The following is a 14,043-nucleotide window of genomic DNA, read 5'->3' as shown; positions in this document are numbered from 1 at the left end:
CCCTTGGGTCAAATTTCATCACTATAAATGGAGATTCAGAGAAAAGGTTAAAATATTTCATTCTAAACTCTACTATACTGTTGCATAAAAAACCTTTCAAGTCAATCCCTGACTTAGGCATCGAAACGATCCCCCGGAGTACAACCCGAGTCCTCCAAGCCTTACTTATGTATCTCTTTTCAGGTGATCGTAATTAGGGATCGTGAAGGTTGTTCAATTTTTGGCGGCAACAACTGAAAATTTTGGTTCTAATAAATAAATAAGAGGTTGAAATGATATAAAGTAAAGAAAAAATTAAGAATTAATTGGGCAATTTAGTAATTTATCATTTGAATAATTTTATTAGGCTCCGAGGGCATATTCGTCCCGAAACATTTGATAAACCCGCCGCTGCCGGCCTTCTCTTTCTCCACTTCCGCCCATCCCCAACTGCGATTCTGCGAACAGAATGCCGATCTCTGGAAGCGATCTCCTTCAAGGTAATCATTAATGCACGTCTCTTATATTCAATTTTCTTCTTTAAATCGTCTTATTGTTTATAATTATTTTAAGCATAACAGATCTTGAATATCCCCGCCCAAACTTTACCAATGTGCGTTGCAGATCAGAACGCCGGCGGAAGCGATTCCGACTCTAATACCGACGAATCGCCGGAATTTTACGAGCCAATCTCTGTCATCGATGTTGATGACGACGACGACGACGAAGATTCTGATCGGGTCAACTCAGATGAGGATCACCAGCATCTCGCCTCTAATTTTCACACGTTCCCGAACGGCTACGCTCGCGGAGCTGAGAACAGAATATCGGCCCTGGATCTAAACGACGGCGAAGAAGAGGATGAGGAGGAGGAGAGGATGAGGGAAGCTTCAGATTCAGCGATTCGCAGGGCCTTCAGAGAGGACGAGAGCCGCCGGAACGCTCCTCTGACGCCTGAGAACGCGGAGAGGGTGAGGGAGGCGATGCGCGGAGTCGTGTTTCCTGTTGAACTGTGTCCTGAGTGGGCGCGTCAAGTCCCGGAGGATCGGTGGGTTGATCGGCTTAGGAGATTGAGGCAGCCGCCTCATTCTGCAACTTGAATACGCAACTGAGAAAAGCTAATCCCCAGCAAGGGAGAGAGGGTTTCTCTATGTGTTTTGGTTTTCATCTTTGCTTTTGTCTGCGTAATGTTTAGTGAAATTCCTGAAAGACCATCATATTGTTTTTGTCTTTGATCTAATTTCATAATCCCCAAGTTCAATGCAATTTTTATTAATTAAATTTTTTATTTAAAATATCATTCGTGACTTAATTTATAATTGCTTCCCCATATCATAACCAGTACTATATATATATATATATATATATATATATATATAAATATCCTCCTACAAAATTAAGAAACACACTAGCTCCTCCCACTCCATGAAAAGATGATCTGAGAAAAAAGCATCTCCATACTCAACTGAATTTTACTGAGCAGCCGAACAAATCTCTGATTGTTCGTTATCATAAAATTCAAGCTCGATAAAGATTTATTGGTCCAACTCGTTCGATAAGGATGATAATCACACCAAAGATGCTGTAGATCGAGTTCGAGAGGGAACTAATAAGCCTGAGCCACCAATAGAGCAAACTCCTCAAGCCCCAATATTCTCCACACTGGCACTTTTGTCCATTCTCTTGACAATGCCAGCAATAACCTGATTTATCATCCAAAATACATGCAGAGTAAATGAGAAAGCTCAAGAATATGTACAAGAATGACAAACAAAATCTTCTTATTGCTCTTTAGAGAGTTAGATCTAATTTTGGCTGCGAAACTCTTCAAAATTTTCTATTTCGATCATGGCAAAATTTTCTTTTCCAGTGTGGTAACTGCACAACCCTAAATTGCTGCAATTCAGTGCGAAGTTGATGTAATTATTGGACTGAAATTGCAACGGTTCAGAAAGTAGAATGATTGAAATAGCAGTGATTCACAATGTAAAGTGGCCATGTTAGGAAATCAATTGCTGCCAGCAGGAGAGAATTTGAAAAGTTTCAATGACCCAAATGTGCATTCAACTCTTTCTCAGAGGGGTGTATAAACAGCTAGAGATCTGCAATACAAATACCAGTACCTTTCCGGGTCCCAATTCGTAGCTTTTCTGCAGCCCTTTGTTCAGAAGTGTCTTCACTGTTGTCTCCCATTGAACGGGAGAAGTCACCTGCAATTTTGAGCCAAATGGGGCGATATATACTTCCTGCTCATGATGGGAGACACAAGTTCTAAATTACTCACCTGGCGTGCCAAGATCTTCTTAATTGTATCAGGATCTGCATGTGGGTTTGCATCGACATTGGATATAACTGGTATTCTTGGAGCTTGTATCTTTGTTGTTGCTAGGGCAGCTTCCAATCTTGAGACAGCTGGTTCCATGAAACTAGTGTGGAAAGCACCAGCAACAGCCAGACGCACCTGGTGAAAGGAAAGAGGAGATGATACGAACCTCACTGGTGGAAATATTGTACCAAACACACAGCTGAAAATTGGAAGAAAGGAATACCGTCATTCTAGCCTTGAATGATTTTGCCTTGGCTTCTACTGCTTCTACACCTCTCACACCTCCAGAGACAGCATAATTACCCTATAAAGTAAACCACTTCCCATGTCAAAGTTAAAAGCCATTCATACATGCAACCTGCCTAGGTTTTCAATTAATGAGAAAAGGAGCCTTACAGGACAAAGGAAATTTGCAATCTGAACTTTATCAGCTTCATCAACTTCTTTATTTGCTGCATCACACAATAGTTGGACCTTTTCTGAATCCAGTCCTATGATACTGACCATAGCACTTTTAGCAGCATCAGAAGCTTCCTGAAGTCAGCCATGCAGAAATATAATGACTAGAAGGCTTCCTAATAATATATGTCAATGACATGAACCTCAAAAAACTGATAGCCAACTTCTAATGATTACCTGCATGGCTTCTCCCCGAAGTTTAACCAGTTTGAGTCCATCTTCAAAGCTTAAAATTGAACCAAAATATATAAAAATTAGTTCAAGAAGATCATGGTAATTAAAAAAAAAGTCCAGAGAGCCGTTCTAATGAAAAGGCCCACCCTTTCCAAGGCTTCCAAGTGGGCACCTTTTTTCTTTTTGAGGATGCAGGTGAGGAGGAAGGTGGTTTACCATATGGAGCACACTTGCCCATAAACTGATTCATTTAACAAGCTAAAGATAATCCAATTCTTGTAGTCACCTGAAAGCTCCAGCAAATGCTAGAGCAGTGTATTCTCCCAAGCTTAGCCCACAAGTGACATCAATAGAATCAATTATTTCCTGACCTCCATCACGCGCACGAAGAACCTCAACTGCAGCTAGGCTTGTGACATATATAGCTGGCTGTAAAGACACAAAGTCAAAGGGTAACCTTGGTCTATTAGTCATCACAATAAAAACCTAATTATAAAAACAGGAACATAATCCTGCATCTTTATCAACAGAAGACAGCATGCATCACTAACCTAAATCAAAGAAACTGATCCCATAAACAAAACATTAGGTGCAACAAAAAAGTAAGAAGTGAAGGGATGGCAGGGGAAAAAATATATGGGCGGGAAATATCATAATTTTAAAAAGAGTGATGGTGTTAGCTTCAGAAGAAGAGAACGGTCTTGGACCATCTAAAAAGTGTGATGTATCAACATTTCAGGAATCAAATGCCCCCTTCACAAGACATCAAATAAGGTGCAAAGTCTGACTACAATGTTCAGATTCACACAGGAAATTTCTTCAATCTAATTGCTATTCTGGAGGAGCATTCAGGGAGGAACCCTTAATTTAAAGGATAGGCAAAATAATCATTCCAGAAGTAAACGCCCTTCAAATCAAGTATTTGAAATTATGGAATCTTGCCCTCCACTTTAACAGTAAATAATGACAATGAGCCATTACCAGAACAATCAAAAACAAAAAGTCAAGTACCTGGCTTATAACTGTTGAATCTAGCTTTTCTTTTGGCCCATTGGTGCAAACATCTAGAAGATCAAACCTACATGCAAGAAAATCATCACAAATTTACAGGGCTGCTCTGCACAAATTGAGATAAAATAATGGGGTTGACCCCCTTGAAGCCAGGACAACAATTCTGATTAACAAAAGAAGGCATCAAAATACTAAATATTTCCAAGAATTCTACCCTAGAATTTCATTTGCTTTCTTGAATAAGCCAGCAGCAGCAGGGGCACTTTGAGCCTCCACGCCCATCCCAACAGCTTGAGCACCCTGAAACATCAAGAATATAAACATAGTAAATCAAGACTTGGATTTGCACATCAGACTCATCAGACAATGTAATTAGACACAGACTCTCAAGGCAATGCATGATTGGGCCAATTTTTTTAAACCAATTGTTGGGAATTAACAACAAATTCCCGAAACCTATGAGAAACAAAATAGAGAAAGAATACACACCAAAGAAAAATCAATTATACGCACAAGACAGTATTTACATGGTTCGGTAATTTTGCCTACATCCATGGAGTCGCAGGGATTTCACTATTATCAAGAAGAAAATATAGAGAGTGCAGCAGTACAATACTCTCTCTCTCTCTCTCGCTCTCTCGCGAAGTGTGATGGCTTAACCTGATCACCAAAAAAACAATCGTTTTATATGCTACGCATAGAGTTCCAAATGGGCTACAAAACGGGCCCAAAAAATTTTACGGCTTGGGCCGCTTAGTCCATGAGCACTGCGGCTTGAGCCGTAAGCCTTAGAATAAAAATCTCTCATTAAAGAAAAGTCGGGTCATCAATTAGATCGAATGCAACTAAACTCCACAAAGCCCAACACCAAGTGTAGAAGTCAAATTTAGTAACTACGTACCTAAACTGAGTATATGAGGAAATAATTCTTCAATCACATAGATAATGATGGTCATAAATTGTAATGATGATGCTTATACCATTGATTATGCTTAAATGGCCCCAATTATGATAGTCTGAGCGATACGCCTCCTACTATGGTCATAATTTAGTGCCAACATAATACTAGATGATGAAAATAATGCAACGGAAGCCATCAAAATGTTGATGCAGTGTTAAACTGTTAATGGTGGGGGCTCAAAATTCATACCCCTCACTAAGACGAAAAATACAACGTGAACGCTGCTCCCACAATCTCTATTTGAGAGCACACAACACAAATACAACAAATTTTGCAATGGCAAATATGCATTGGTATCACAAGGATGCCGATATAAGGATAATCTTATACTGAGTGATGTCATGAATATGAAGTTTTTTTCTACCTCAATGTAATCAATGAGAATGGTGGTGATTGAGATCCTGTGACATCAAGAAGATAATCCTTTTCTTTTTTCCAGCTCAAATAGGCTAGCCAATTGTGAATGCGTTGTCACTAAGATCATGTTTTCAACTCAGATGTGGCAAAGGATGCCAGTTTCATTCAAATGCATATTTTTAAGAACTCTACACCTCTTTTTCCCTGGAGTCTGATAGTAGATTCCAAACACTATTCCCAGTATATTCCGGGAACTAAAGCCTAATATTTCAATTGGTACAGTTTCCATGGTAGGTATAATTTAGGTAGCCATTCCTACTTTACTTATTTTGACCAATCTACTTCATGATTTCACATCAGTTTACTATTATTTTTTAGTAGCTAGTGGTTTATGCTCCATTTTTGCTATATGCTCTTTCAAATGCTACGGAAAGCAAGGTTGGGATTTCTTATCATACCAAATTGGCAACAAGTGACCTTTTTTTTATCATTCTTCTGTTATCCGAACTTCATCATCAGGTGAGAAAGTGCACATTGTTGATCGCTGAACGCCTCATTTTCACTAATTAAACACAACAGAATCAATAATCGTCACGACATCCAACCAATGCAGTCCGAATTACAGCTAAACTAAAGCCAAACAGAAAATCGTCCCCAAATTTACCGAATTTACAATCAACAACATCACAAATCAAATTGACAAGAGAATTCACATTCTTTTGGAGAAGCAGTGCATTAATTCAACCTTCCTAAAATCTGTTCGCTTAAATCCTCCAATTAAATCAAATAATAATGCGAGCGAAGAAGAAGAACAACAACTCACCTGGCCAGGGAACAGAAAAGCATAAGTAGGCTTGTAATCGGAGAACAAGGCGTCGTCGATGGCCGCCACCCGAGAACCAGCCGAAACACTCATGAAAACCCTAGATCCGCGGGTACTCTTAATAGGGCCGATTCTGCGAACTCCATGATCGAGCCTCCTGGCGAAGAAGCTCGAAGAACTGGAGCTCCTGAGGGGCTCCAAAGCGATGGTCTTGAGAGAAACGGGAGGAGGCGCGAGGGAAGAACTCATGGTGCTGTAGGAGAGAGAGTGAGAGAGGAGGAGAGATCGAGAAATGGTTGCGGTTCTGATCGGACAGTGATGGAGAAGAAGGGCATGCATTCAATATAAGCTTTTGCAGTGTGCTTTCGTTAGTTAGCGGAGTTGACGAAGCTAGAGATAGAGAGATTCAAATTTGAGCATTACATTTATTTCAATATTTTAATTAGTCTAGTTTGATAATTAGATGTGTTTTGCTTTATGTTTTATTATTTTATTTAGAACAAAAAATATTTACCTCGCCTAGATGTAGTAAGATAGATTTTTTTTTAAAATTTTAAAAATACCACAAATCTCTCTTATGTTTCAAAAATATCACACAAGGTTTAAAAAAAAACAATAAATCTCCTCTTATCACTTTACAAAATAGAAGAAAAGATTTGTATCTTTTTGATAAAAATCAAAGAAACTTCAAAGTCTTTGAAAATTTTGAAATCATCTTACAGAAAGTTATTGTCTTTTTTTTTTTTTTAATATTGGGAGGTTAGCGTCTTTTGTCCAGTTTTATTTGCTCCTAAATTTTCATATATTACATACATGTGCTTAATTATATATTTATGTTATTAGTATATATCTAAGTTATTTGATAATCAAATAGAAATAAGTTGAGTAGAGTGTGAGTTTGGAACATTAAAAAGCGAGTTGAATTTAAATAAATCGAGTTGGTGCGAGTTCAGAACATTGAAAAGTGAATTAAGTTTAATATAGTAAAATTGATTAGGTTTAAGTTGGCTTGATTTTAAGTTATAAAGATATATTTGATAACCGAGTTAAAAGAAAGGGTCAAGAAAGTGTTTGCACTTGTAATGGGCCTCCCTTAGGCTAGTGTGGTTGTTCAAAAACTTCACTAGTGGCGAACTAGTTTATGAATGCTAATGAAAACACATGGTGGCCCTCAACAATTACTTGGGAGTCAAATTGTTTACAAAATGCTTCATTCTCAATTAGAAAATTGCTTGTTTGAATTTGTTCATTAAGATAAATAAGCAAAACATAAGCATGGATTTGAAGCACGGTGACTAATTGCGCACTAAACTTGTAAGTTGACTTGACCAGCTAACTTGAAAACTCGAAAATGAATTTACTTAATAGACACATAAATTAACAAAAAAAAGCTAAAACACTTAATTATATCTAAAGTTCAAAATTTGAAGGAGAACTTAGCGCAATGGTAAAATTGTTTTTATGTGACCTAGAAGTCACATGTTCGAAGCATGGAAACCTCTTGCAAAAGTATAAAATAAAAATGTGTACTATAAACGCATTGTGGTCCGTCTCTTTCTTGGACCTTACATACGTAAGACTGGAGTACCCTTTTATATAAAGCTTAAATTTGACTTATGATATCATTCAAAGGATTAGTCATAAGATGAACTTGACCCTATTTTACTCTTTAAGTTCTCACTAGTTATATATTTATTATTAACTTTTAACCAAATTTTCATTGTGCAGGTAAAACACTAAAAGTTGTTTATTTGTGTTAATCTCTTGAGTTTAACTTTAAAGTTCAAAATTTGAATAGAATTAAATTTAAATTGTTTAATTAAGTAACCAAACTCGTGCACAATTTTGAAGCTCGGTTCATCAAACCGTAAAAGATTGAATATATTGAAGCTCAAATCAACTCAGTTAATTGCAACTTTACACCATCCAATCATCTTTATGCTAAAACTAGAGTTAAATGTACATCCCCACTAAATTCTCTAAAATGATCGCTTGCAATTTAGGAAAACTTAAGCAACTAACGAATTGAAATTGCAAGGATTTTACTACACGTTTGGTACATAGGAATGAAATGGAATCGAAAGAAATAAAATGAAAATTTTCACTTAATTTTGTCATATATCCCACCAAAATTTTCATTCCATTCCTCTCCTATCCCATTTCATTCTGCAAACCAAACATGCCGTTAAAGTAAAATGACTGATGCAATGATCAAGAATGTATAATAGTCACATTAGGGAAAGAAAAAAAAAATCCAATGACCAAGAAACTATTTAAAAATTAAGTGACCAAAAGGAAAAATATGCTAAATCTCTTCGCAATAAATAACATATGCTATTGATCTTATTCAAATCCAACTAGCTCTGTGTTTGACAAATTGATGGAAATGTTCCAATCTTGAGTATGAACAATTATATTCAAAATAAAGCAAGACCCACAATAAAATCACCAATTCATGCTTTCTGGTTTTGGTAACAGATTTTGATTTGCCTCTCTTCCAATCATCTATGAACCACCACAAAAACCAACCCGGTCTTGTTAGCTGTTCACTATACATTTTCTGCAGATGGCAGCAAATGACCGATACAAAGTTGTAGGGCAGAACGAGAGTAGAAAAGTGCCAGTCACTGCAGTGAACACAATCAATACAAAAGAGGCAGTTAAAATTTACATTTGATCCTCAGCTAAATAGTCAAAGCCAAAATGGTGCATAAAAGGAAATTTAAATAAATACTGAAATCTTTGAAGAAACATAAGCATATGGAGTTGTGAAAGACTCACAATAGAAAGAATGGGAATACATGAATATGCATCTTTATCTGCTGGATATCATCCCAAACATCTCAGGAGGTCATATCCAATTATATTAAGGTAGTGTTTGGGAACCTAGATTTCGAGACTTGAATTTGGATTTGTGCAGATTTGGAAGAAACTCAATATAGTTTAAACTAGGTTTTGTTTAAATTTGATACAAATCCAAATCCAAGGTTTGAATTGGATGCTCCCAAACATAAGATAATTATATTTAGCGTACAGAATCACTTGTGGGCAGCTGCAAATCAAAATGGAATGAGAAGAGTCTTTTGAATTTCAAAATGCCCAAAAGAGATATTGAGAAAAGACGGAAAAGGCTTTAAGATTTTAAATAAACAAAATGCTTCAAGAAATTTTATGAAATTTGTTGAGATTGGAGACCTCAATGTTCCAGTATTCATCCCCTAGAATAAGATTTTGTACTAACTTGAAATGTGCAGTACCAACTCCAGAAGCCAAGCATGTCCAGGTTTTTTCAGACATAATTTCAGCAAGAACTAGGAAATTTTCGCTCAAAAAGGAAAAAGACAAGGTGCCTTAGGGTGCTTTTGGATATGGCACTTCTAGAGTGATTTGATTGCAAGAGGTTTTTGAAATTCAAATTTAACAAATTCTTTGTTTGGATAAACTGCAAATAAATTATTTCAACAGCACAAATCCCCTTTCCAAATGACATCTAAATAGTTGTCACTTAAAAAAAATCACTCATCCAGTCCTTAGCTGTGATTGGATTTAAAATGCTAAATAGGAAATTATAATTTCTCTTTTAGGCTAGCCAAACATCGCATTTAAAACTCCAGGAAAATTTTGCAGCTATGGGAATTAAATTGTCAGCAAGATCATGTGTTTACATACCATGTAAGAATTAACCATATGTACATACCACGTATGGATTAGCCTATGTGATACATGTGTGTAAAATCTACCTTGTATGTAATTAGCTATGTGATCCAACTTGTATAAATAGTCATTTAAGACCAAGAGAAAACATAACAATCATTCATTCTTTCATTCTTTCCAATCTATGTTTAGCTCACATGGTATCAGAGCCATGGTTGCCAATCCTCCACCACGGCAGGTGCTTCCCCACATTGTTGCTGCTTGTCATTGTCATTCCTTTGTCAATATTGGTGCTCCACTACTAGGGAAGTGTTAAAAAATATGTTTTATTTATTTATTTAGAGTAGCTTTTATCACAGCCGTTGGATCGTCTCTAAATCCAACGGTTGTGTGGTGTCATATATATATATATGTTTGTAAGCCATGGAAAAAAGAGTGTATTGCTCTTCATTTTATCCAAGGAGAGCTAAAGGAGGCTTTCTCTCTAGGAAGATTTTTTCTTCATGGTTTGACAGGTGAAGGGGTGTACAGGGGATCTGGGATCGAGGAGAGTCTGATCAGATCTTGTACTGCTATCGTTTCATAGTGGATTTTTCTCCAGGTGCACGCTTCGTGGACGTAGGCAATCTTGCCGAACCACATTAAATCTCTCGTCTACATTTTTTCTGTGAATGTTCCTTGTGCTATTTTTTTTGTTGATCGGAAGATTAAATCGTTGCGTGTCAACAAGTGGTATCAGAGCACAGTTTCGATTAGGTGCAAATCTGATAGATCAGATCAGATCGAAAGAAATTTTTTGGATCTATAGTTTTTCCACGGGAGTGCTCAAAATCAAAGCGGTTCGTTCAAATCGGATTGAGGTACGCAGATTCAAATCAGGTGCCGAAAAATTATTCCGAAATTTTTCAATTGAAAAATCGGATTGTGGTACGCGAATTCAGATTAGGTGTCTGAAAATTATTTCAGAATTTTTTCAATTGAAGGAGGATCATTTTTCAATTGAAAGTGTGAAAAAAAAAAAATTCGAAAGGAAAAATGAAATTTTCACGGATGAAGAACATGATGAACAGTGCCAGAATTGGGTGAAAGACCCAAATTCAGAATCGGGTCGGGTACGGAACGCAATGGGTTGACACGAGGGTCATGAGGCTGGGTTGCGGGTTGGATCCAAGCGAAACCCGTCGGGTCAAGGCGCGGGTCAGCATTCGGGTCGGCTACAACATGTGCAGGTCGCACGTGCAGTGGATCAGGGATCCGCGTCGAGCGGAACGGGTCGGGTCGAGGCGCGGATCCTCCCTATGGAGCGCTGACATCACGCTGACGTCATCCCGACAGGTGTTGACATTAGAGGAGAGAGAAAAAAAAGGAGAGAGAAATTTTTTTTTTTTAAATGGCGAATACTTCGACGGCCAAGTTCGAGGTGGAGTCCTTTAATGGAAAAAATAATTTCAGTTTGTGGCAGAGCACTGTGAAGGATGTGTTGGTCCAATAGGGACTGATTAAAGCATTGTATGGGAAAGAGAAGAAGCCAGAGACCATGTCAGATGATCAGTGGGAGGAGCTGGAAATGAAAGCGTTAGTACCATTCGCTTAAGTTTAGCTCCAGAAATTAAATACAATGTGTTGAATGAAACATCACCAGTTGAGCTTTGGAAAAAATTGGAGAATATTTATATGTCTAAGTCCTTAGTTAATAGACTATATTTGAAGAAACAATTGTATCAGTTGAGGATGACTGAGGGCACAGAAGTCAGAGACCACCTCAATTATTTCAATAAAATAATCACGCAGTTGTTGAGTATTGAGGTAAAAATTAAGGAGAAAGATAAAACACTGATTCTGTTGTATTCGCTTCCTAGTTCACTTGAAACTTTGAAAACCACACTACTGCTAGGTAAGGAGACTCTTACAATTGATGAGGTGACTACTGCCATTCTGGAGAGTGAGAATTTTAACAAACCAAATTATCCAGGACATGGAGAAGGGTTGGTGGCTAAGGGTGAGTCTAGCCAACAACGGGGTAGGAGTTCTAGCAGGGGTAATTGGAATCGAGGGAAATCTTGATCCAAGTCCAAGGGTAAGAATGGGAACTGGAGGAGTGATTGTTTTTATTGTGGGAAAGAAGGGCATATGAAGAAGGCCTGTCTAAGGAGGAAAAGAGATTTATAGGAAAAGAACAGGAAGAAGACTAAGCAGGCTACTGTAGTGAAGAGCAGTTCATCAGTTTTTGATGGGGATCTTTTGGCTGTTACTACAGGTTCCAGTTACTTAGCAGATACCTAGACTTTGGATTCGGTGTGCTCATATCATATGTGTCCATACAGGGACTGGTTTGACTCCTATGAACCAATCTCTGGAGAGACGGTGTTGATGGGTAATGATGCTTCCTGTGGTATTCTTGGTATTGGAATGGTCAGAATCATGATGTTTAATGTATGGTTAGAACCATTAGGGATGTGAGGCATGTTCCAGATCTGAAAAAGAATCTGATTTCCTTAGGCTCTTTGAACAGTAATGGTTTCTCTTTTTCAGTTAGGGATTGTGTGCTGAAAGTGGTTAGAGATTCACTGGTAGTAATGGTCATCTGAGGAACAATTTGTACACTCTGGTGGGTAGCACAGTGATGAGTGGAGTTGCAGCTAGTACCTCTTCACATACAAATACAGATGATGCTACCCCATGGCATATGAGACTAGGTCACATGAGTAAGCGTGGTTTGCAGGAGCTACACAGGCGGAACTTACTAGGAGGTAATTCTTGTTATAAGCTTAAGTTCTGTAAATACTGTTTGTTTGGTAAACAACGCAGGGTGAGTTTCAAAACAGGAAAGCATACGAGCAAGGAGGTGCTGGAGTACATTCATTCAGATGTATGGGGTCCAGTACAGGTACAGTCTCACAGTGGTGCTATTTATTTTGTCTCATTTATTGGTGACTTTTACAGGAAAGTCTGAGTGTATTTTCTGAAGCACGGGAGTGAGGTATTCAATAAGTTCAGGGAATGGAAAACTCAAGTAGAAAAAAAAAACAAGGAAACAGGTGAAGTTTTTGAGATCTGACAATGGACTGGAGTACAAAAATAGCTAGTTAATTGACTTCTGTAAGGAAGAGGGGATCACTAGGCACTATACAGTTCCACATGGGCCACGGCAAAATGAGGTAGCTAAAAGGATGAATAGAACATTACTAGAGAGGGCAAGATGTATGAGGATTCAGGCTAATCTGCCTAAGTCATTCTGGGCAGAAGCAGTGAGTATGACATGCTACCTGGCAAACAGGTCTCCTTCTACAGCTATTGAAGCAAAGATTCCTGAGGAGGTATGGATAGGTAAGCCAGTAGATTACTCTCTGTTGAGAATATTTGGTTGTCCATTGTATGTGCATGTGCAAGAACAGGAAAAATCAAAGTTGGACTCTAAATCCAAACCGTGCGTATTTCTTGGTTTCCAAGGAGTGAAGAAATACCAGTTGTGGGACCCTATGGCACGGAAGGTGATCATTAGCAGGGATGTGATCTTCGATGAGGAAGCCATGTTGAAAGAGAATACTGATAAGAAGGTGGACTCTGATTCAACGGGACTACCTATTCAGGTGGAGCTGGACAGTATTCAGAATTCAGGTATGGGTAATACTTAGACTACTGTTGTTGATTCTGTTGCACAAGATACAGTGAGACAGGCTCTAGTTCCTCAGGAAATTTCTCAAACAGGTGATAGACATGAGCCTACAGGGCTAACCACCAGCAGAGAAAGGAGGAATGTTACGCCTCCGATCAGGTATGGGTTTGAGGACTTAGTTGCATTTGCTCTGATTACTAGTAGTGGAGATCCTTCTGATTTTCAGGAAGCAATTCGGAGTTCTGAACGAGATAGTTAGCTTGGAGCCATGGTTGAGGAGATGGAGTCTCTTCATAAGAATAACACTTGAGTGTTGGTTCAAAAGCCCAAGGACAGGAAGCTGATTGGTTGTAAGTGGGTTTTCAAAAATAAAGAACCTACTTTAGAATCAGAAGGAATAAAATATAAGGCCAGGTTAGTAGCAAAAGGATACAAACAGAAGAAGGTATAGATTATAATGAAATCTTTTCTCCTGTTGTTAAGCATGCTTCTATTAGATCCTTGGTAGCATTGGTTGTCATGCATGATTTAGATCTAGAACATAGATGTAAAGACAGCTTTCCTTCATGGTGAGTTGGAGGAAGATATCTTTATGGAGCAACCGAAGGGGTTTATGGAACAAGGTAAAGAACACCTGCTATGTAAGTTGAATAGGTTTCTTTATGGTTTAAAACAATCTCCTA

At 38.1% G+C, this 14,043-nt stretch overlaps 3 protein-coding genes across 4 annotated transcripts in view; 1 reads left to right on the top strand and 2 right to left on the bottom strand.

Annotated features, from left to right (window-relative positions):
- Nucleotides 1-307: 307 nt before the first annotated feature.
- On the top strand, nucleotides 308-1,274 carry LOC131148524 (nuclear polyadenylated RNA-binding protein 3). Its single transcript, XM_058098273.1, has 2 exons — nucleotides 308-479; nucleotides 604-1,274. The coding sequence occupies exons 1-2, from the start codon at nucleotides 449-451 to the stop codon at nucleotides 1,077-1,079; spliced, it is 507 nt and encodes a 168-aa protein (XP_057954256.1). The 5' UTR covers nucleotides 308-448; the 3' UTR covers nucleotides 1,080-1,274.
- Nucleotides 1,275-1,418: 144 nt separating this feature from the next.
- Nucleotides 1,419-6,525, bottom strand: LOC131148523 (uncharacterized). The gene is made up of 10 exons (XM_058098272.1): nucleotides 6,091-6,525; nucleotides 4,164-4,249; nucleotides 3,950-4,016; nucleotides 3,225-3,367; nucleotides 2,942-2,990; nucleotides 2,702-2,839; nucleotides 2,529-2,609; nucleotides 2,264-2,440; nucleotides 2,103-2,189; nucleotides 1,419-1,682 (listed from the first exon to the last, which is right to left on the bottom strand). The coding sequence occupies exons 1-10, from the start codon at nucleotides 6,427-6,429 to the stop codon at nucleotides 1,620-1,622; spliced, it is 1,230 nt and encodes a 409-aa protein (XP_057954255.1). The 5' UTR covers nucleotides 6,430-6,525; the 3' UTR covers nucleotides 1,419-1,619.
- A 1,879-nt stretch (nucleotides 6,526-8,404) lies between these two features.
- The window catches only part of LOC131148522 (shewanella-like protein phosphatase 1), a 42,703-nt gene continuing 37,064 nt past the window's right edge, over nucleotides 8,405-14,043 (bottom strand). For both annotated transcript variants that reach the window (XM_058098271.1, XM_058098270.1), the window contains exon 9: nucleotides 8,405-8,717. In XM_058098271.1, coding sequence (XP_057954254.1) covers nucleotides 8,715-8,717 — 3 coding nt within the window. In that variant the 3' untranslated portion in view covers nucleotides 8,405-8,714. The remainder of the gene's footprint in view (nucleotides 8,718-14,043) is intronic.

Source organism: Malania oleifera, chromosome 2 (assembly GCF_029873635.1).
Source record: "Malania oleifera isolate guangnan ecotype guangnan chromosome 2, ASM2987363v1, whole genome shotgun sequence".
NCBI lineage: Eukaryota > Viridiplantae > Streptophyta > Magnoliopsida > Santalales > Ximeniaceae > Malania > Malania oleifera.
This window is presented reverse-complemented; position numbering and strand designations above follow the sequence as displayed.

What these genes read in the sequence shown, in the direction of transcription:
- LOC131148523 (XM_058098272.1), bottom strand. Translation starts at nt 6,429, where the DNA reads ATGCATGCCCTTCTTCTCCATCACTGTCCGATCAGAACCGCAACCATT. An exon ending in CTTTTCTGTTCCCTGGCCAG is followed by an intron (nt 4,250 to 6,090) that starts GTGAGTTGTTGT and finishes TTGATGTTTCAG; the next exon opens with GGTGCTCAAGCTGTTGGGAT. An exon ending in GCATTTGCTGGAGCTTTCAG is followed by an intron (nt 2,991 to 3,224) that starts GTGACTACAAGA and finishes TTCAATTTTAAG; the next exon opens with CTTTGAAGATGGACTCAAAC.
- LOC131148524 (XM_058098273.1), top strand. Translation starts at nt 449, where the DNA reads ATGCCGATCTCTGGAAGCGATCTCCTTCAAG. An exon ending in TGGAAGCGATCTCCTTCAAG is followed by an intron (nt 480 to 603) that starts GTAATCATTAAT and finishes TGTGCGTTGCAG; the next exon opens with ATCAGAACGCCGGCGGAAGC.